The 21,992-nt window shown below is 31.0% G+C and overlaps 2 protein-coding genes across 4 annotated transcripts; one reads left to right on the forward strand and one right to left on the reverse strand.

Moving 5' to 3' along the window:
- Window positions 1-1,980: 1,980 nt before the first annotated feature.
- Window positions 1,981-12,743, reverse strand: LOC125064486 (cyclin-dependent kinase 11A). Of its 2 annotated transcripts, XM_047671554.1 has the most exons (12): window positions 12,415-12,743; window positions 12,125-12,277; window positions 11,288-11,988; window positions 10,981-11,205; window positions 10,504-10,720; window positions 9,854-10,031; window positions 9,478-9,660; window positions 4,374-4,518; window positions 4,175-4,296; window positions 3,831-4,055; window positions 3,462-3,680; window positions 1,982-3,192 (listed from the first exon to the last, which is right to left on the reverse strand). In XM_047671554.1, the coding sequence occupies exons 1-12, from the start codon at window positions 12,489-12,491 to the stop codon at window positions 2,986-2,988; spliced, it is 2,652 nt and encodes an 883-aa protein (XP_047527510.1). In that variant the 5' UTR covers window positions 12,492-12,743; the 3' UTR covers window positions 1,982-2,985. The 2 variants fall into 2 exon arrangements, with proteins under 2 accessions (XP_047527511.1, XP_047527510.1); XM_047671555.1 differs by lacking the exon at window positions 12,415-12,743 and having other exon boundaries at window positions 1,981-3,192; window positions 11,288-12,040; window positions 12,125-12,263.
- Window positions 12,744-13,168: 425 nt separating this feature from the next.
- LOC125064878 (sorting nexin-29-like) lies at window positions 13,169-20,610 on the forward strand. Of its 2 annotated transcripts, XM_047672173.1 has the most exons (11): window positions 13,169-13,322; window positions 13,582-13,748; window positions 14,561-14,688; window positions 14,895-15,036; window positions 15,140-15,243; window positions 15,699-16,437; window positions 16,524-16,647; window positions 16,732-16,905; window positions 16,981-17,121; window positions 17,650-17,777; window positions 18,335-20,610. In XM_047672173.1, exons 1-11 carry the CDS (start codon window positions 13,320-13,322, stop codon window positions 18,423-18,425), a joined length of 1,941 nt encoding a protein of 646 aa, XP_047528129.1. In that variant the 5' UTR covers window positions 13,169-13,319; the 3' UTR covers window positions 18,426-20,610. The 2 variants fall into 2 exon arrangements, with proteins under 2 accessions (XP_047528129.1, XP_047528130.1); XM_047672174.1 differs by lacking the exons at window positions 17,650-17,777; window positions 18,335-20,610 and adding an exon at window positions 17,491-17,629.
- The last annotated feature ends 1,382 nt before the right edge of the window (window positions 20,611-21,992 follow it).

Raw genomic sequence — 21,992 nt, forward strand, 5'->3', positions numbered from 1 at the left:
GATTTAGCTGCACATAAAAATTCGGTTATGGCCTCATTTTGAAGAGCCCTAGCCGTAGATGTGCACAAAAATTAAGAGGATTCTTGATTGCAATTTACTAATTTGTTACGATTTAATCGAATTCGTATCGGTGATGATCGAGAAGAAACACTGTATTAACGTCCCTGAGCAGTTCATTTTATATGACGTCATTGATGCCACATTTCTGGTACTGATTTCTTAGGAGGAGCACTAAAAATGTCAGTGCCATTCTGACACCTAAGAATTCTTACGATCACTGCGATCAAGTCAATCAAAAGGTCCAAGACAAACTACCAGGTCTGTCGCAGCAAAAAAAGCATCGACTCTGTTGTCACGGACGATTTTGCAGAACAAACCCAATTGAATTTTTGAACAGCCTCAACGTGTCAGGACTTCCACCTCGCAACTTACAATTGATAATTGGTTCAATCGTCACCCTGCTTCGTAACTTCAACGTGAAGCTAGGCCTTCTGAAGCGTCGCTAAGCCAGCCAGTTGGCATTTGCCATGTCGAATGTCGATTAACAAGAACATACTTTGAGACCGAGACTTACTTATGAGACCTCTTAGGTCTCATAAGTAAGTCTCGGACAAACATTGGACAAAGTCAGCCTTTATTTGCCGAGCTCCGTCTTCTCACACGGTCAAATACATCTTGCAATTTAACTGAACTAATATACATGGTATCATTTAAAAAAGGTATCATTTTGGCGCCAAATGTGAGTCATTTGCAGTTTACAGTATAATATAATCAAAACAAGACCTGTCATGGGTTTAGAAATTCCTAATAAAATTATTGAATAAACGCGAAGTTTCTCGGGTGAGCCAATAATATTCTTATTAATAAAAGATAATCAATTAGAAGTTTAGTCCATCCGATCAAAACAGACATTTAACCTTGCATAAATTCACAATCAGCTAAAATTTTATATTCCGACTAGGGACATCACTAGGATAGGGATAATCACATGGATAATCTCATGTGTCCAGTAGATTTTTTACAACGAACACCCTTTTTTTAGCGATATGGTTAGTTTTGTAATAAAATAGGTTAAATAAAATTGTAGATCATGAATCATATCTATAAAAAATATTACATTTTTTCCACTGAGATACACCTTATTTAAGAAAAAGCTATTCTGATATGTACGATACTATGTACATTGTACATGTATACATTGGACGCATAATATAAGATGAACAATTAGAGTGCGTGATTGTCAGAACATCATTTGGTATAAAATAAATTTCTTCGTCAAATTTTCAATGAAGTTCATGCGCGTGACTGACATTATAACCTCCGTCGTCAAAACAGCTGACGATTATTCTTTTTTAAAAATGTGATTGAAACGATAATTTAATACATTTTTGCTCGGTATAAAATTCATCGGAGCAAATTTTTTCCAATGACATTTACATGGCCTTTAGCACCACGGCTAGTGCGACAACTGAAGCTCACTTTACTGATTTCTGAACATTAAATAAATATTTGAAATAAAATTCATTCGGTTTAGAATTCCTATAATTGCAAGGCTACCTCCCGCACAGCCAAAGCGCCAAACCTTGAGAGCTAAAATGTTAAGTCCCTAGTTACAAAGCATAGCTCGCCCAGCACTATTCTTTAAAATGTCTACATACATTGAAAAGTATTAATATTTTTTTCTCTTTTCAGTACGTTCGACACATCCATTCTATGATAGACGCGTACAATGGAGGCATCAATGGAAAAATATTGATAGAAACGAATGCTTTAATCGATACTAAGTATCAAACGATCAAACGTAACGGAGACTTGATCAATTCCCTTCTGGGTCTACCGAAGGGTTTAATTGAAGCCGGCCGTTAATGTTTTGGAATATCAAAATGTATCACATCTTACTTGAAACGATTTTATCTAATTTTATATTGTGAGGGACTATAAAAATAAAAATATTTTTTTTTGTCAAAACATATATTGTACCATATTATTTCTAAAACTAATGTTACCCTTTCACAGGTACACTATTCGGTTTAAAGAATATTTACATTTGTTACTAATTACATAAAACATTTAGTTTCTTTTTAAGTTACATACTGTTTCCAAAATATGAAAATAGTTATTTTAGAAATTTATTTTTACAATATTCTCAGACGATTGAGTAGCATATTACGTATTTAAAATTATTTTGCAAACAATTACAACTTGAAGTTCTAATATTAATTAGCTCTTGTATTAGATATTGTTTTACTTTTAATTTAGATGACTAAATTATAGCGTTACATGCATATCAATGTTTTTTTTTCAAGTTTTTTTATGTTGATATTTTTATGAGCTAATATTACAAATAATAAATCCAAATTGATTGCACCTTACAGCGAATGGTACAGGCTACATACATTGTCATTACAAAAGTTTATATAACATTCAAATACTTGTATATTGTAAGAAATGAACACATTTTAGTAGTTTCAATTGCTTGCTTTAATTTTAGCGAGGATTTAAAGAATTGTTTGAAAGACCCCTTAAATATCATTTAGGATTGCCAATTAAAACAATGGTCATGTTTGTTTGTATGGCTTCCGACCTTTTAAATTAGTATAAGTTATTAAATTATCTTTTAAACAAAATTAACTATCGGTTTATGTCGGTTTGCGGCAAAAAATAGATTTTGAATATTCTGCATTCACACACACACAAAAAGGTAGTCGTAATGATATGTCTGCAATATGTAGTCATACCATAGAATATCTTTTATAGTGCTCCAATAAAAATCATATTATAAATTTTGATTGAGTCATAGATTATAACATCATTAACTAATTTAATTCAGTGACAACACTAAATCATTAAAACATTTTTTCTCTCATACGATCACGAAAACACAACAATACTCGTGGAATTAATCATGAACTTAACAATCGCAGCGGGACCTCTTGTTCTTTCGTGCACACATAAATAGACTTCGCTAAAACTAGTAACATGATGCTAGAACTTGAGCGAGAAACCCGGTGCGACGTTGAGCGAGCGGTTCTGCACGTGGAAGCCGAGCGACTCGTCGGAGTCCGCGCGCGCGAACTGCGCGTAGGCGGCGCCGCCGGCGGGCGGCTTGGGGCTGTGCGTGGTGCGCCGGTTGCCCTCCGACTTGGCGGGCCACGTGGGGAACATAGCCGGCTCGATAGCCACGGGATGCTCCTGAATATACGTTACAAAAACAGTAGTGATAATAAATATTATTAAAAAAGATTGAAAAATTATAAAAGTGATTCTTAATATTGATTGCACACACTTTCTAACATATTTTTTTGGATTCAAAGTTTCATCTATCTGTGCTGTAAGATTCTTTGACAGTAATAAAAACAAATGAATATTTGTATAAAATATAAATCATATTGTTTGCCCAAATTATAAGAGAATACATAATTCTCTCTTTATTATAATACTAAAGATAAATATAAACAAACCTTAAAATATGCGTGTTCCAGAGCAGCATCGGCTGTAAATCTTCTAGCAGGGTTATAAGTTAAGAATCCTTGAAGTAATGTATGCCCAGTTTCGGATAGTAAATCGGAACCGATTCGCTGACGCAATCCACCCGAAGGATGCTCTGCAAACGTCATCTTCTGTACAGCGGGCAACTCCTTGTATCCCGGCCAGAGTAGCTCCGAAGGAGTACCTAAATCCTAAAAAATAAGACACGTATTAAAAACGGTCGATCACCCTATAAGAATATTAACCGAAGTACTAACTAAAACTAACAGATACCAGTATTTTAGTCACCCCTAAAACTTATAAGTACTTGCAACTATGGCAAGAAAACAAATGAATCTCACTTTAAAAATCCTATTCAGCTGGTCGACTTCCGACTTCCCAGGAAACAGCGGATTCATCGTGATGAACTCCGCGAATATGCAGCCGACGCTCCACATGTCGATGGGCGTGGAGTACTCCTTGCAGCACAGCAGCAGCTCGGGCGCGCGGTACCACAGCGTCACCACGATGGGCGTGTACTGGCGCAGCGGCGAGCCGTACTCGCGCGCAAGCCCGAAGTCGCCCACCTGGGTAGCAGGCGTCTTATTATTAGTTTGTCGGATTTCTTGTTGTTTTAGCGCGTTAGTTTAACGTTTCGAGGATATCATTGACGGTATTATATCACTTAATAAAAATAAATCACTACCTTCAATATTCCCTTATGTGAAAGCAAGAGATTGCTGGTCTTGAGATCCCTGTGCAAAATCCAATTGTCGTGAAGATGATGGACCGCCTTCAATAACTGCGTCATTAAACATTTGACCTCGCCTGAAAATAGCAACAATTTTAAGGTAGCCGTTATGGTTGCCCTTTCCTATAAATCTATAAATATTAACAATAATTACCAGGTAAAAACACTTGTTTTTTCGCCCTCATAGTTTCCATCAGACTCTTGAGATCATGCTCGACGTAGTCCATAACTATAAATATCTTGTCCATGTTCGAGCCGACCACGATCTCTCGCACGGTTACGATGTTTGGATGTTGGCCCTGCAACAAGCGAATAGGATGTGCGTCTTGTTAGTACTAAGGTGACTATGACACTTGTAATACATGGAAGAGTCATGACAGATCCAACGATGCGCTGCCTAATGATACCTGCTTTACCGTCGTAAGATTTATAAGAAAAATAATTAGCTTAATTTAATAAAAACATGCGACTGAAAATTCTCCGATTTCTATATTTATAAATAGATGAAACAAAATCAATATTTCACGAATATATTTTGTCATAACAAAACAATTAATATATTTTTGGGCCGCTTTTGATCACTGTATCTTAATAAGGTAATTATTAAAATACAGTGATAATAATGTAATAATATTGGTTAACTACCCAATATCAACATGCAGTTTCGTAAAATTGACCAAAATACACATGAAAATATACACTTTAACCAAAAAACGACAAGCAAAACGAATGTAATTTTGACAGTGGTGCTATTTCTTGTATTAAATATATCAATTCAGTAACTCTTCATTTACTTACGTTAATCAAATTCAATGTTATATTTCTATATACATATTATAAAAGCGCACTAAAAGAAACTGGAACTTGATCAGCGAATAAATCTACATTTTATATTAAATTACGCAAACAAAAGCATCCCAGACTAAAATAAGACTATTTAGAATAACAATTTAGAGATTGCTTCCTAAAGATTCCTCAATCAAGAATATCATAAATCACGTTATACCATACAACTATAAATTTCAATAAAAAAAATCTTAATTATTTTGTTCAGTAAGCACTCAATTCCATATCAATAATCCAAACTGCTGGAGAAATAGATATTATCCAATTAAATGCTAAATTATTCACTTATTTAAATTAAGATTTTTGTATTGTTAAACCCCAATCATAACATAGCGAATCAGATGTTAAGCCTGCTTTATAATTAATTTAACTTAAATTGTTTCCCTTAAGATTAATGCACATTTATAATGTGACAAAAACAAGAACCCATACTTACGAGTAAACTATTAAAAATATATAATATAAATTTTAACCATCTCATAAGTACTTCGAATTCTATAAGTTTTTCAATGAATTCTTACTTCTTAGGCAGAAACGATTTAAGTAATACATTAAAAATCAACTTACACAGGAGTCTTAATTACTAATCAATATATATATATATATATAAAATAAAATAACAGGGTATCAAATAAGCATACGTTAAAAAAATACACAAAATTAATAACCTTGAATTCTCAGAAACTTTAAAATATTGAATTCATTTGTGGCTTTGCAAATTTGACTGTATGAACATTGTTAGTTCTGATATGGCAATACAAAATAACCTTTTCTTATATTCACTAAATAACATTTAAAACTTTTTTAAACTAATTAGAAACAATATAATACAATAGAATCAAAATCAGTTTATTATGTAATTTTTTTAATATTATTACTTTAAAATAGACCCAACATTTGCTACTAATAAAGTTACCTGCTAAAGATTAAGGACTTTTTTCTATAAATTTAAACGACTTTTAATAGAAATTAATGTTGATATAATAAATTTCATCTCAAATTAGAAATATAATTTCTGAAGATATCTTAAAGAGTTTAAATTTTTCGAAGAATAAGCTTAGGTGAAAAGTCCTAGAACCTAGTACTAAAAGACCACCTGTAGAAAAATATATAAGGTGGTCTTGATTATTTAGAGCATCAACATCGTCATTAAATTAATTTAATTTTTCACTCAATCTATAAACAGAATATGGTTTTGATATAACCAAAATACATATTACTTCATAAAACACATTATGAGCCTATTGTCGCTTATATGACTGTCTCAGTTGTTTGATAGAGGATGCTACATAATAATAGGCGCAGTAACACATTTTAACCGTACCGATGGAAGTGCACGAAGACAGATTGTCGATAATTCACTTAAATACCGATGAACTGTTGCGCAATACACTTATTTACTGAAAAATAATAAGAAATGTTAACCTTTCAGTCAAATGTTACAAAAATTTCAAAAATTATTTGTTGGGTCTATTTTTATCGTTCCTTTAAAACGCTAATACATATATTTGTTTATATATCATATTGTTAACTTGCCCTAATTATATGACATGTGCGGTTATTAATCAAACTGATTTTGACAGTATTTCAATATAACATTTCATAATCTGTTACTTTTATTAATATAAAAACACAATTTAAAATGGTCCAAAAGGTATAATCGTCACTACTGTCACCACTAAAATCACATATCTTTATAGCTCAATTTTTAACACAAAGTGACATTTTTAACAACAGATAAATCCCCAAAAACCTCGTCCATATTTTGATACATAAAATTACAATATTTTTGGAACATAAATTTGGTGATGTTCAGTAGGTAAACAATATATAAATATAGACAGTATTTATTTACATTAGGTCTACTTAAATAAATACCATCATTTTATGAAATTTGTAAGTTTGGAATCTGAGCACTTGTGAGTTTATACTTTATATTAGTTTCACCTCGTAGACCATTTTAATAAATGCAAACATTAAATTAGATATTGCATTTATGTAGTTTATTTTAAAAGCATGACGTATTCATAAACTTTACCTAAGATACCACTAGTACAAATTTTTATCCAGTTACTTCATGACGAAGATGACAACAACTTTAAAAAATATATACACCACTTGAAGAAATATTATCTATGCTAATATTATATTTGCGAAAGTAACTCTGTCTATTGCACCAAACCACAGAGCCGAATAGGATGGAATTTGGACTACTTTTTATATACCTATCACCTGACACTGAAAACTAGTATAAATAAATATTGGGACCGAAATAGAATAAATAGAAAATATTTAAAATGCAAAATTTTCGTCACAGTTACATAAATATAGGTTATGTGGTTTAGTTGAAATGAGTCAAAAAAACAGACAAATCAATAACTTCTGTACTTAAGTAGGCTTGGTCTTATATTTTGATTATCATCATATTGCAGGATTCAAATAAATTTAAAGCATCGAATTTTAGATTCAAATATTTAAAACGTAATTTAATTTAATAGTTGTAGTCAAGAATTGTTAAGTTGCCCATTACCTAAAATCAAATTGTCAGGGAACTACTCTACTTTTAACTTTATAATACTCGCGTAAGTAACCTCCAGAATCTATACAATATATTTGTTAAAATTACCAATTATTTTTAAATTACATTTAAAAAATATATATCCTTTTAAAAAAAATATTGTTTGATTCTTAAAAAATTTCAATTACAGTATATACAAACAATTAATTTATAAAATCAATAAAAAAGAAAAATTCAAAATAAATACAAGATTTGCATAATAGCAAAATTTGCAAAATATAGACTTTAGCACATATGATATGTCAATAGCATGAAATTAATTTCTTTGTCCAAAGAAATCTAAGTATCTAATATAAATAATAAATAAATATTGGGCAATGTCATATACATTACTCTGATTCCAATGTAAATAGCTAAAGGACTTGTGTTATTGAAAATCAGAAGTAACAACGGTACCACAAACACACAGACCCAAAACAACATAGAAAACTAATGAACTTTTTCTAGATCGACTCTGCCGGTAATCGAACCCGGCACCTCGGAGTGGGGTACCCATGAAAACCAGTGTACACACTACTCGACCACGGAGGTCGCCTAACATATTGACATAGTTTGAAAAACAATGTATATAAAACGTTGAGGCTTTCGTTAGTCAAAATATTAATTAGAAACTAAATGAATATATTTTGAGTAAACACTACCGTGTTTATGAAAATATTTATGAGAAAATATTAAAAATTATATTTGACGTGCATTATGGAAGTTTAAAGTTCACAGGCACATAAAAATACAACTAATTAGAGTAAAATTCCTTTGCAATTAAAATTAAAGGACAAAGGGTCCTCGTGATCTTCTAGGAAGTTACCGGAAAAAGCTATATTTTCCTTATATTCAAATATTAATACTTGTTGCTTTATATTAATTGCGAGATTCAAGCCTATGGTTTTCGAGTTTTAGATCTCCGAAATGTGATAAATACGAATAGTAAAAAAAAAAATAGATAAAGAACCAGAAACAATTACCAACAATACTTATAAATGAGCTTTGAAATCTTATTTTCATACTTAAATTAAATATTACTAAATAAGAGTAACTTAACTAAATCAAATTCACTACTATACAAAACTAATTCTATAACAAAATGTTTCTTTTAAAACAAGCCAAAACAAACATTTAATCATATAGGATTTTATATTCCTTATGGATCTCGACATTCTGACATTATGTGACGACTTATTTCTATTTGATAAATTTTATAAAAAATATAAGTGCAGAAATCGTCATGCTTTTAAAATATCTTACTTATTTTATTAATAGTAGTTTATTCATTTTTTACATAAACTTGTACTTCTTCTTTATATGCACGCAATATTATTTCACTTTAATTTCTATGAATTTACCTTTATTCACGATGATCGTCGTTGTTGTTTCTATATTATCTCGATGATATAAATAATTATTTTTGTAAAGCCATTTCAGAAACTTTCGATGTTCATAAAATAGGGGATATATTATGAGAAGAAAATTACTTTTCAGTGAATATTTGTTTTGTTGGAGAGAGCATTTGAGGATTTTCCCCTGGAATAAATTCCTTATAAGATACTTAGGCCCGCCCGTGTATCGAAGTTGTTAACCCTTGCAATTGGGTCACACCTCTAGCACAACCCTCTTCAGGTAAGAGGTGCCGGGCCTGTAGGAATAAAATACAAGGCATTAATTTTGTGAATTTCGCAAGAGAGCCATCGAGTGCACTGCAACTCATGGCTCATAAAAGCTGCATGGGTAAAAAAAGAGAAAAGAAAATCAATTTTGTATACCTTCAAAAAGTGAGCACTGTTGCATTACGATGGCTCAAATGAGCTAAGAATAATAAAAAATTGAATTGTGATCCTACCTTAAGCAATGTATTGATTTCTCTCAATGAGGTAATAGGAAATCCTTCCTTCTCCTTTTCCATTTTAAGACGTTTCAGAGCAACTATTTCCTCTGTTGTTTTATCACGTGCTCTGTAAACAACTCCATAAGTGCCTTCCTCAATTCGGTTGAGGCATTGAAACTCTTCAACTGATCGACAGCCCTATAAAATTAAGTTTATTATTTCAGTTATTAATAAAAAAAAACCTGACAATACCAATTGAAAATAGGTTATATATTTTTTGACTTACAGAAATTGGGTTGATCCAGTATGTTGATTAATTGATTACATTATATTATTTCATAAACCGCACTTGTGGATTTTAAAATAAAGTACCAATAATGAGAGGTTTTACCTGTAATGCAGGAAAGTAAGGTGGTAGGGCATTCATAGCTTCTTCTCTCAACCTTACTTCTTCATCATCCTCTTGAGGTTTTTCTTCTTCAGTAGGAGGTTTTCCATTTTCTCCAGGAGGAGGAGGTGAAAAGGAATGTGAACGACTTCTACTCTTTGATCTTGAGTGTGATCTTGACCTTTAATTAATGGAACTTACATATAAACAGTACTATATGAATTAGAAAATATACATTTTATTAAAGATTTTAATTCAATTATAGCATTATTACATGAACTGCTACTTTAATAACCTTTTTTCCTACTAGACAATGATCAAACAAAAGTTTCTTTATTTTTATTGATATTTAAAGGAGTTAAGAATTATTTGACATGAATCAAAAATATTGTATTTAGTTTAGTTAAGATTATATGTATTTTTAGATTAGTTTGATATTTCATAATTACATTGTAGGTCAAAAAAAAAAATTATCATCTCGAGACGCCCGACAGAAGTTACATCCGTCAATAATTGACTGGCGCTGTAACACGTTACGGAACGAAGTAGTTTATAAGAAGTTATTATTTCAAAAAAATAGGAATGTGTAACTTTCTTCATCTTGTTTTCTGTTAATTATTAATATTATAACCACCGTAAGGAAATATTTTTACCTTACTGATCCATGTGAAGATGGACTCGGATTATTTGATTTTAATAAAACTGGTGACTTAGAATTTTGATTAGATTGCTCTTTTTCATTAATAATTTCTAACTCATCATCTTTCTCCGATTTCTCTTCTCTGTTATCAACTTCTGACTTTGAATCTCTGTCTGACTCAGTTTCTGTGTCAGAACTTTCTTCTTCTGTTTCTGTGTTAGTATGTTCACCTGTAAATTTTTACAAGTCTTAATTTAGTACATCAAACTCATTTAATTGTACTGACTACAAAACCAGACTTATCTTTGAGCACCTACATTTTTTTTGTGTTCTGGTTGCACTAATAATTTTAAATATGGAGGAGGTGGAGATGTTGACAGTCCATTGAGCAATATAGACTACATTGCTCTGTCAGAGAAAATGGGCAATGGCACTTTTTCCTTCACTGTAGAGCAATAATTTGATATAATTATAAAAAATGTTGGTTTACCTTCTTCTGGTTCTGAATGGGGCGAAACACTCTTCATTTCCATGTCGCTGGCATCCGACAATGTCACAACTGAGTCATCACATGTAGGTGAATGATCTGTTTTATTTTTCTTACTCGTCATCTCTTCAGGGGAAACAGATCTTTTCTTACCACGACGCCGACGCTCTTCACGCCTAGCCTCTAATTCAACCCGAGACTCATGTTTTCTTTTCACCATTTCTCGTTCTAAAATTAAAAATAAATATATTTATATATAATCAAATTACTATTTAACTTTAACCAAAGACATATTGTAAATATTTTTTACCGGCTTCCAGTAATCTCTTTCTTCTTTCTTGCTGATGTTTGTCCAGAGATACATAACGATCTGAATTTTTTTCTCTTTCATAATCCATGTGCTTTTTTGTTTCTTTTTCAAAGTCACTATGTTTTTTTGTTTCTTGACTTTGTAACTCTTTTGATATTCTTTTACTAAGTAGCCTAGTTCTTAAATCTTCCAGTTCCTTGTCACCAGAAGTTTTATCTCTATTCTCTTTTTCATTATTTTGTGTCCTTCCTTCTTCAGACAACATTCTTAACCTAGATTCTATTCTATCAGTTTCCATACGTTTTCTATCATTTTCAGAATATTTGTATTGACGATCACGATTAACATACATTTCGCGTTCTCTTTGCATATCTTTTTCTTTATACATTTCTTTTTCTCTATATGCTTCTTTGGGTCTACCACTCTCTCTGTAAGATGCATTATCCCTGTACATCTCACGCTCTCTATAATGTTCTCTTTCCCTATAAAGTTCTTTTTCTCGATAAACATCCTTCTCTCTATATATATCCTTATCTCTAATCTCCCTCTCTCTGTAAATTTCTTTTTCCCGCACGTCTTTTTCCCGGTATGATTCTTTTTCCCTGTAGTATTGCTTCTCCCTATAGTAATCCTTAGGCATTTCTTCCCGTTCTAAAGTTTTACTAAATTCACGTTTTGTTTTTTCCGACTTATCACGATCCCTGTTGAAAAAATAATTATTTTGTTGTACACCCCCAGAGCAATGAGTCAGACCTTAAATAATATGATCAATATTAATAAAAAGATATAAATAGATGCAATAGTTTTAGTAATCAAAGTCAATGGTAATAAACTAACCTGTAAAGGTGTTTTTTTTCCTTTCTTACACTTTCCTTGTATCTGTCTTTCGCTGTTCGCTTGTGACTTCTTTTGTCTCGATGAGATCGAATCACCGCTTGTGGTGGTTTGATAACTAAAGAATCAGCGTTGTCCCGATCTTCATCAGATAAACTAAAATATTTGACATGACAAAATAAATTACTTAAAACGCAAATAAAACGCTCAATCACTGGATCAATATAACCTACCTTGAACATAATACTAATAAATGTATATCAATAATAGCAATTCAAAAGTAGATTACTCACCTAAAATCCATTTCATCCTGAACAGGACTTCGAGCTAGTTCACCATCCTCACTTTGATCATCTTCGTAATTACTCATGGTTCAACTATACAATTTCACTCTAATGAACCAGAAAGGAACACGAACCAATATACAGTTTTATGAATCACTACAATGCTATTTCGTTGCAAATCAATGTTATTGTTTAATAATAATGTATAAGATATCAAATTGAATGTACCACAAATTGTTACCGATTTAATGAACTGAAAAAGTAAAATGCTACTCAATAGGTACAATAAAACTTTGGACAAGCTCAAACGCCATTTTGTTATTTTGCCATGACGGACGGAAATGTGAATGAACGAGCAACGAAATAAGAAATAGAACGATTACCGAATGAATAAACAAAAATATCATAATATTGTATATTCACAGTCAATCTTTTCAATATGTATTGATCATAGAATATTATTGAGTACATTGATTATTACGGGTGATTTCAAATTTAATACAAATAACCTTCTAAATCATTCAAATTAGTATGAAATACAGAACCTTGCATATTCATTTATTTTAGGTACCTAATAATTTACAAATGTTCAAATAGATATAAAACATAATATGAAGGGACTAAAATTAGTGATCAATATTAAGAATTTATATTATCATTAAAATAAAGTCTAGCAAGACAAAATTACTATATTCTTTTTTGGCAAGACCGATTCTCTGAATGTCAATTGTTTCTAGTGTTGATGTTCACAGTAAAAGTCATTATGTCATTTTTCACGATTTGCAAATTGCCAATTTTTGACTTATGTATCGTATACAAAATAAATAAATAACCATAGGAACTGAATTATTTACCCAAGTTCTAGATTTACTTTTAACCGAAATTTTCATAAATAAAATTCGTTCAAATGAATAATGGTATGTATTAAAGCAAAACTAAGGTCTAGTGAAATTACCAAAGATGCTTCACAATAGTTTTATTATAATATAATCTTTATTTTACTAAATAATTATTATTTAATTGATAAGTATATGCCAATTATTGAAATTCTGATATAAAAAGAAATCACATGAATGGTATTATCAAATGAAATACACAATTGAATGTTATTTTAAATTTCTTAAACAAAGAGTAGCGTTAAGCAATTTGAGACTAATTTTTAAGTTTGATTTACAGAATAACAAACTTTTAAACACTCTAGCTAACGCAATAGACAATAAGGATGAAATTAAAAAAAGGATAGACAATGGAAGAATTACTTTCACTGAACTACAATCATGTGTTGAAAACTGCCAGAATCGTTTTGGGGGAAGATCTGAATTGGCTACAGAAGATGATATAAGGTACAGCCAATTCAGTGTATGTAATGTATTGATTATAATTATTTTTATTATGTAAATTAAGCCAATACAATAAATATATTCTTGTATTGGCTTAATTTGTTACTTATTTACAGTATTATTACTCAATGAAAGATCACTTGATAAATAAATAAATTAATTGGGACAGAGACTAGTTCAAATAATTGAAAGTTTGTATAATCTAAATGTGGGTAACTTGGGACGAGATAGAAAAAAAAGAAAATCTTTTCACATGATATATATTTTTACTTGGTGGTAGGGCTTTGTGCAAGCCCGTCTGGATAGGTACCACCCATTCATCAGATATTCTACCGCCAAATAACAGTACTCTGTATTGTTGTGTTCCGGTTAGAAGGGTGAGTGAGCCAGTGTAATCACAGGCACAAGGGACGTAACATCTTAGTACCTGAGGTTTGTGGCGTATAGGTGATGTAAGGAATGGTTAATATTTCTTACAGCACCTTTGTCTATGGGCAGCGGTGACAACTTACCATCAGGTGGCCCATATGCTCGTCCGCCAACTAATGCCATAAAATAAAAAATAAAAAACATTAAAAACAGTACAGACTATTAAAATTTGACTTACATATTAAAATACAATGTTAAATGCCATTTTCAAATAATTATTTTATAAAATTATGAATTCTTACTTGGGAAACGGTGGCAACGCACCAACATTGGATAATTCAATTAATTAAGCATGCCCATAAATTAAGTCAGTGTTTGTGTAATTAAGTGTTTGCATAATCGAGGTTCTACTGTGGGTACATTTTAAATTATAGCTTAATTTACAGAATTTTAAACCTATGTGAAAAATGGGAAAAAGTTCTTAGTCATGGGCTGAAGACAAATCTTTCAAATTCAGCTATACAAAACTTTGTAGCTGCTGGTTTCAATTTAACTTTTAATATTGTTAACATTGGTAAGTACTAATTTTAAGGTAAACTTCAGGTATAGCTTTTAGAATCTTAAATTGTGAGAATAAGCTTCATATTCTAATTTAATCAAATAAAATGGATGCATGTGTTTATAACATTTTATGTAAATTTATTACCAGCTAGCTAATATCATTAAATTTAATTAATTTGCAATTAACATTTAGTTATAATTTCTCTCTCTTTTCACTAGGAAATTCTTTGTGGAGTTATTGTTGTCTTCATCTTACAAAACATGAGAAAGAAAGGTTCAAAATACTATCTAATATTAACACTCCATTGGGGTACTTCAGAGCTTTTCTACGAGCCTCTTTAAATGAAAGATCTTTAGAAAGGTACTTCTGGAAAACATTTCTCAATGTTTAATATATATATAATTATATGTGTTGTATAACATATACGTAGGCTATAATTTTTAAATCATCATATTTTTCACAGATATTTACAAAGTTGGGTTTCACATGGGCTGCTAATTGAATATTATGATGAAGGTGCATTTGTTCGTACCCCGGAAGCAAGTTTGCTTCCTAGTGTAGCGGCAGGTAAAATATTGTATCATCATTACATAGTATAAAACAAAGTCGCTTACCGCTGTCTGTCCCTATGAATGCTTAGATCTTTAAAATTACACAACGGATTTAGATGAGGTTTATTTTAATAGATAGATTGATTCAAAAGGAATGTTTATATGTATAATACAAGCACAATATAGTAGAGAAACACTGATAATTTTAGGGTTTTCAAAGTGATATCGTAAGTAAACACATTTTTTGAGCTTACATTGGCTGAACGCAAACGCTGGCTGAACCCTACGAGATAGATCAAAATAATGTACTACAGTATTGTACACCTTAAAAAGGTCTTCAAAAAAGTCCGTGATGTCCTGTAGTATATTTAGTATCAGCATTGTACCCATGCGAAGTCGAGACGGGTTGCTATTATTAGCTAAATATATAAATAATTTTGTGATAATAATTCACTTTATACTGTTTTACAGGCTTATCATCTGTTTTGTTTGCATTATCAATTGACAGAGCAGAACTCAATGAATCACAACAATTAAATCCAATAAATAAATCTGAACTTGTTATACCACTACCCACACCTATTAAGACGTCTGGTAATTCAAAACGAAAACCAATACGCCAAGTAATATCTTTTGACAAAGATGAAGAAAAAAATGACATTAAGCCAAAAAAATCCATTGAACCCAAAGATAATTCAAGTGAGTGCTCCTGGAATAGTGCACCAGCGACTTGCCTCAATTCTCCGGATCCTAAAGTTACACCGAAAGTAGTTTCTCTTAGTGAACCAACTAGCTCAGATTACAAGAGTAGTATAAGACATTTTTTTCCTGACAGTGTAAAATCAATGGACAACCCTTTGCAAATACTATCTAAGTTATCTGAAAGTGCCAAAGAAATATTTTCGAGCTCGCAAAATAGCATAGACAAGAATGTTATTGTTAAAGACGATATGTCTGATTTGAGTGTCAATTGTCTTAAAATATCAGAGAGTGATAGCGAAGAGGTGGCGGGAAGTATTGACGGAAGCACATCGTGTTTAGAGCTTTGCTTCACTGAAGATGAAAGTGTCCCAGATGAGAAAAGTCTTAGTTCAGTCTTAGAAAATAGGGAGAAAGAGTTCATGAATTTACAACTCAAGTACAACCAGTTTGAAATATCAAGTAAAGAGAAAATAAACAAGCTAGAAAAAGTTGTTCTAGATCTAAGCAAGTAGGTTCTAACGTAATTAAAATTAATAGCAGTATCATATTATGACAGAGATATTGATTATGTAAATTTACTTCTTTAATTTTCAGAGAAAATGATAGATTAAAAGATCAGTTAAGAAGCTATATGTCTGCAGTGGAAATGGGCAAAGCGTTAAAAACGAATAATAGTCATGATGAAGAAATTAATCAATATGAGAAAAAATTAGTTCAGGTATTACATGAGTTCTGCTTAACATTCATATTATATTTTGCTCAAAACATCAATAATAATTCTGATTGTTTTAAATACTTCCAGGTAGCGGAAATGCACGCTGAATTAATGGAGTTCAATCAGCATTTACAAAGAAAGCTACAAGATCTAGAGAATTCTGGTCTCGAAATACTAGAATTACCAGAGTCAAATGTGAAAGTTTACATTCCCAGTGCATTCTTAGTCGGAAAGAAAACTCAGTCTTATCATGTTTATCAGGTAAATCAAATACATTTCTAAAATTACAATATTCAGGTAATGTAATTTAATTTAATTATTATATTTAATTAACAGGTTTTTCTAAAAATTGGCCAAGAGGAATGGAACGTCTATCACAGATATGCAAAGTTTTATGAACTACACACACAACTCAAAAAATGCCACCCTGATATAGCAAATTATAAATTTCCACCAAAAAAAACTTTACGCAAACGGGTAAGATCTATATAAACTTAATAAGTAAATAGTGTTGTAATGTTACTTGGCTGTAGGGCTTTGTGTAAAACCATTAAGTCAGTCATCAGATATTCTTCTGCCAAACAGCAATGCTGTGTATTAATCAGTGCCAGATTAAAGGGTGAGTGGGCCAGGGTAAGTCCCAAGGATGTTGGCGTATTAAATGTAAAATTAACAAGAGAAATGTATAAAAATCTAAAAATAACTTACTTAAAAAAACTATGAGGAATAAGTGCAGAAGAAAAATGTACGCAAATTAAAGTTAACAAAATCTTAACTAAGTTGAGGAATAAAAAAATTAAAATTGTTTAATTTTTTTACTTATATTTGAAATTACCTCTCAAACAGGGCGTAGAATTCAGGGCGTTTAGAGGATTTTTGACATATATATATACTTAAATTAAGGCAATTTGAAGTCGGTCCTAGCCGAGGACGACCCGCATGAGCTGGCATCAGCGATGTAATTGTGAAGTTGTGTATAACGAGTGACGTGGCGTGTGGGCGCAGGACGCGCGCGTGGTGTCGGCGCGGCGCGCGGCGCTGCAGGCGTACTTGCGCCACGCGCTGCTGACGCTCCCCGAGCTGCGCGAGTGCACCAGCCGCGCTCAGCTCATTACTTTGCTGCCATTCTTCGGGTCAGCTTTTAATTTGATCATACTATTAGTTCTACAATTCGGTTCCTCGAGCAAAACAAACTATTTTTTATATATTTGTCGTGATAAGTGGTCACCCCTTTTCATATACGATATTATATAAAAAAAAAAGTCATTACACTACGTTAATTGATATTAGGGGGCTTATTATAGATTAATACAATAACAGGGCCGGATCTACCATATGGCTTTTTTGGCTTCAGCCTAGGGCCCCGTATATTCAAGGGGGCCTCAACTAAGTCAAATCAAAGTAAAAAAATGACGATATTGCGAAAGAATCCATAACTTTATTAAATTAAACAGATCATATTGTTTGCAGCTCTTCGAGTTCTGCAATTAATAAAACCCATTCAATTAATTTAATTCAAGTCTACGTTCAGATATGTCTTATGTGGACTCCTAAGTAGTGTTAGCCCAGGGCCCCCTAAACTTACGGTCGGGCCCTGTACAATAAGTCTTAATAGCCATTAACACAATAATACGTCTTGCATTACAATTTACATTTAAATTAATTAAATATATATTATTTCTCGTTTCAGGACTTCATCTACTGTGAAAGAAAATGGCTTTAACAACACGCTCACGCGTCAACAATCCAACGACTCTCCATGCACTTTTGATGAACTTTGATGTTAGTATTAGCGACTAGATATTATATATTTAAAAAAATGATTTTACCCAAAAATAGACAACGATCACAATATTGACTCATTATAGTAAAACACCGATATTTTATTTCATTTATTAAAACTAAAGCAATAATAATATATAATAACATAAAAGAGTTACTCTTTTACGTCATTCTAAAGTTGACCTAGACATAGATTTTGTCAGTAGTGTAGATATTTATGAATATGTATGTATAAAAAATTTAAACATGTCACTTCGATTATTGTGACAGACAAAAATGTATTCTTGATTTTTCGTTAAGTTATTTGAATACTAAACTTTTAGCAAATTTCAATTGAAACTATTTTTTTTTTTCATAATAAATAACCACAACATTAGTTATAACTGTGGCACCGTATAGTGTATTACATTATATTCAACTTCAAAGTATACAAATACTTATTTATAATTGAAAATCCAACTTATTATTGTTAGTAATTTCCAACGTATATTTATCATACTTCATTCATTAGAAAAAAATATACATACATAGAATATACAAATACATTGACAACGTATTATAACTTTACATTACAATCTGTGATATCATTAGTCATAATACGCATTAAACTACTACTGTTTCATATAGCTTTTAGTCCCTAAAACGACATTGATGATTTTAATTCAATTGTATAAATGTATATATTTGTGACGCGAAAAATAAAACGCCTCGGCTACTCCAATCGGTATACATTGTAGCGTATTTTTACTTTAGTTCAAGTTACATAAAATGTTTACAGTATTTAAAAAAATTCAATGTTACCCATTAACAATAATCAATTCATAGAGATAAATTATTAAGATCAAATTAGTTTTACTTATTGCGTTGATGATTCATGAATATGTACCATGATATATTTTTCATATTTAACATGTAAAAGAGGGGTGGTAAAACCAAGGGTAATGCAAAAGTAAATCGCATTTACATAACCAACAATGGAAAAATAAAAAAGAATTAGTGGTCAAACTTGTCTATGATACCTTAGGCCTAAGAAGAACCATTGACATAAACCCCTTTTTCATTATACCGTTAAAAGTAACAATTTATACATTTGTCATACAAATGTTTCTTATTTTTTTTAACGTATAACGACAGTACAAAACTACTGTTCTGTTAAATAACGTAAAGTATTTAACAAATGCGGGCGGATCCTTTATCGAGGTCACAAAATTCTATTGTAGGTTTTTGTGATTTATCAAAATTTTCAGTTGTGTTAGGCATGATATTCTTTTAGAAAAATCTTAAATACTATGAAATCAAAGGCGCTGCAGTAAAATTAATTTCCTCCTCTTTAATGATAGTTCTGGTACAAATAAGTGTACAACAGGGTTCGATTTTAAGACCTGTGCTTTTCTTAATATGTGTAAACGATTAACCTTATTTTGTTAGTAATATTTGCGACATGTAACAGTCTACAGATGGTACATCTCTTATTTTTAACGGTCACAGAAAGATAAACAACCTTGGCGTTGCTAGCAGGTCATCATTACGTGAAAAATTTAAAGAAATTACTGTATGTTGCTTCACGATATATTTTTGATAATATACTCTTTATACGGAAGAATATACAAAAATATTCCATAAAAGATCATATACATACTATTAAATATAAATAAAGAGAACCTTTTTGGACAAATGGTATACGCAAATATAACCAATTACCGAAAAATTTAATTTATTTTGCTGTTAAACAAATTATAAAAATATATTCATGCAAAATTAGTTAATTATTTTTATTTCTCATTAAAGTAATACTTTTTGGATAAAAATGTTAGAGAAGTCACTAAAGACGGTTTTCCCGAAGAGTTTAAATATTGACGATAAAAATGTAAACTTTTGAATAAAGTGCATTTAATTTGATTCGCCATAGGAATTGCCTGGTGCTACTTCTTTTTCACCACGTCTACGTCGTCATTGGGTTTGTTAGATCTGTTTTTACAACCGTTATAGATGTAGGTCCAGGGTCTCACGATGAAGCCGAGCGGCGGTATAAGTACTCTTCATCGTAACAAAGCTTTTGGGTTCTCTTCTTAGATTTAGTACGTGGCTTAAATAAGGGCTGTTTTTTAGAAAAAAAAGTTTATTATTTATTTTTACTACAAAATAGCAAGTGTAATTCATTCCAAAATTAATAATAAAATAATATCATCTAATAAAAATTAAGTATATTTAATATTAAAATTGTAATATATTTCTATTTATTTATAATTTAGCAAAGAGAAGTCATAATATTTAAGATATCAATGTAACTGATACTTTATTTTCAAACACTTAATTCATGTTTATTTTAATCAGTTTGTAAAGGAGTCTCTTTTTAAATATTTCTTAAGATCGAAATTTGTAGCGTTTTTTTTTATAAAATATGTAGATCCTGTCCGAAATGTCTATTGTCTTTGTAACTTAACGTTTTGCTATGTACATGTGAACAGACTTGTGTATACGTTTTTTTTTATTGGACATTGAGAGGCGGTCAGAAAATTGGGTCACCAGATGATAAATGGTCACCGCTGCCCATAGACATAGATGGTATCCTAAGAAATTTGAACTATTCATTATATCAACAATGCGCCAGTCTTGGGAACTAAAATGTTATGTCCCCTGTGCCTTCCGTTACTAACCGTTACCGTTCTAAGTATTGCTGCTTGACGGTAGGATATATGTAGGTTACATAAAGTCCTACCACCTAGCAAAATCTATGCTTATAAGTTCTACTTCAAAATGTTACAAGACCCGAAAGACTTCTAAGAATTCTTATTGTTGTTAAGTTATTACAATGAGCATTTTGTAGACCCTGTTCAAAGTTATTGTTTTAAAAATAGAAAAAAAAATCGAGATATATTAAGTCTTGTTATGTAATCTGAGATGTATATTTTGATTATAGAATAAAAAAATATGAATTGAATTTTATAATTTTACAAAGAGTTAAAATAATATTTAAATGAAACGTGTCTTTGAATAAATAATTTTATATATAATTCAATCTGTGGTATTCATATCAAAATCAAAATGTACTTTTTTAAGTTAACAATAACATTGCATGTCAAATACCAAAAACGGTAGTGATAATTAATCAAGTTATTAAAGCTTAAATAGTTTTCGCAGCATGCCTCGTTAGATATAAAAAAAATATTATACTATGTATTATTACAGTAGAATTGTAGTATTTTATTATGTATTGCACTGATTATTTTGTTTAGTTTTAAATACCATCGAGCATTATCATATCACACGTAGCCTAAAATTAAGCTTTATTTTCCTTACATTACAAAGCGTCTAGCTATTATAAATAGGTAGTTTTATATACGTAATACATTAATGTAGTAAATATTGTTATTATAAAACACAGACTATCTATTATTTTTTTTCAAATAAAGAAAAGAAAACATTTAAATTGTCTTTAAGAATGTTATCCCTATTTTTACTTAAGTCAAAAACACAGATAGGTATACATTAGCAGCCTGTGAATTTCCCACTGCTGGGCTAAGGCCTCCTCTCCTTTTGAGAAGGTTAGTAGTAAGGAATAAAGA

Source organism: Vanessa atalanta, chromosome 6, assembly GCF_905147765.1.
Source record: "Vanessa atalanta chromosome 6, ilVanAtal1.2, whole genome shotgun sequence".
Lineage (NCBI taxonomy): Eukaryota > Metazoa > Arthropoda > Insecta > Lepidoptera > Nymphalidae > Vanessa > Vanessa atalanta.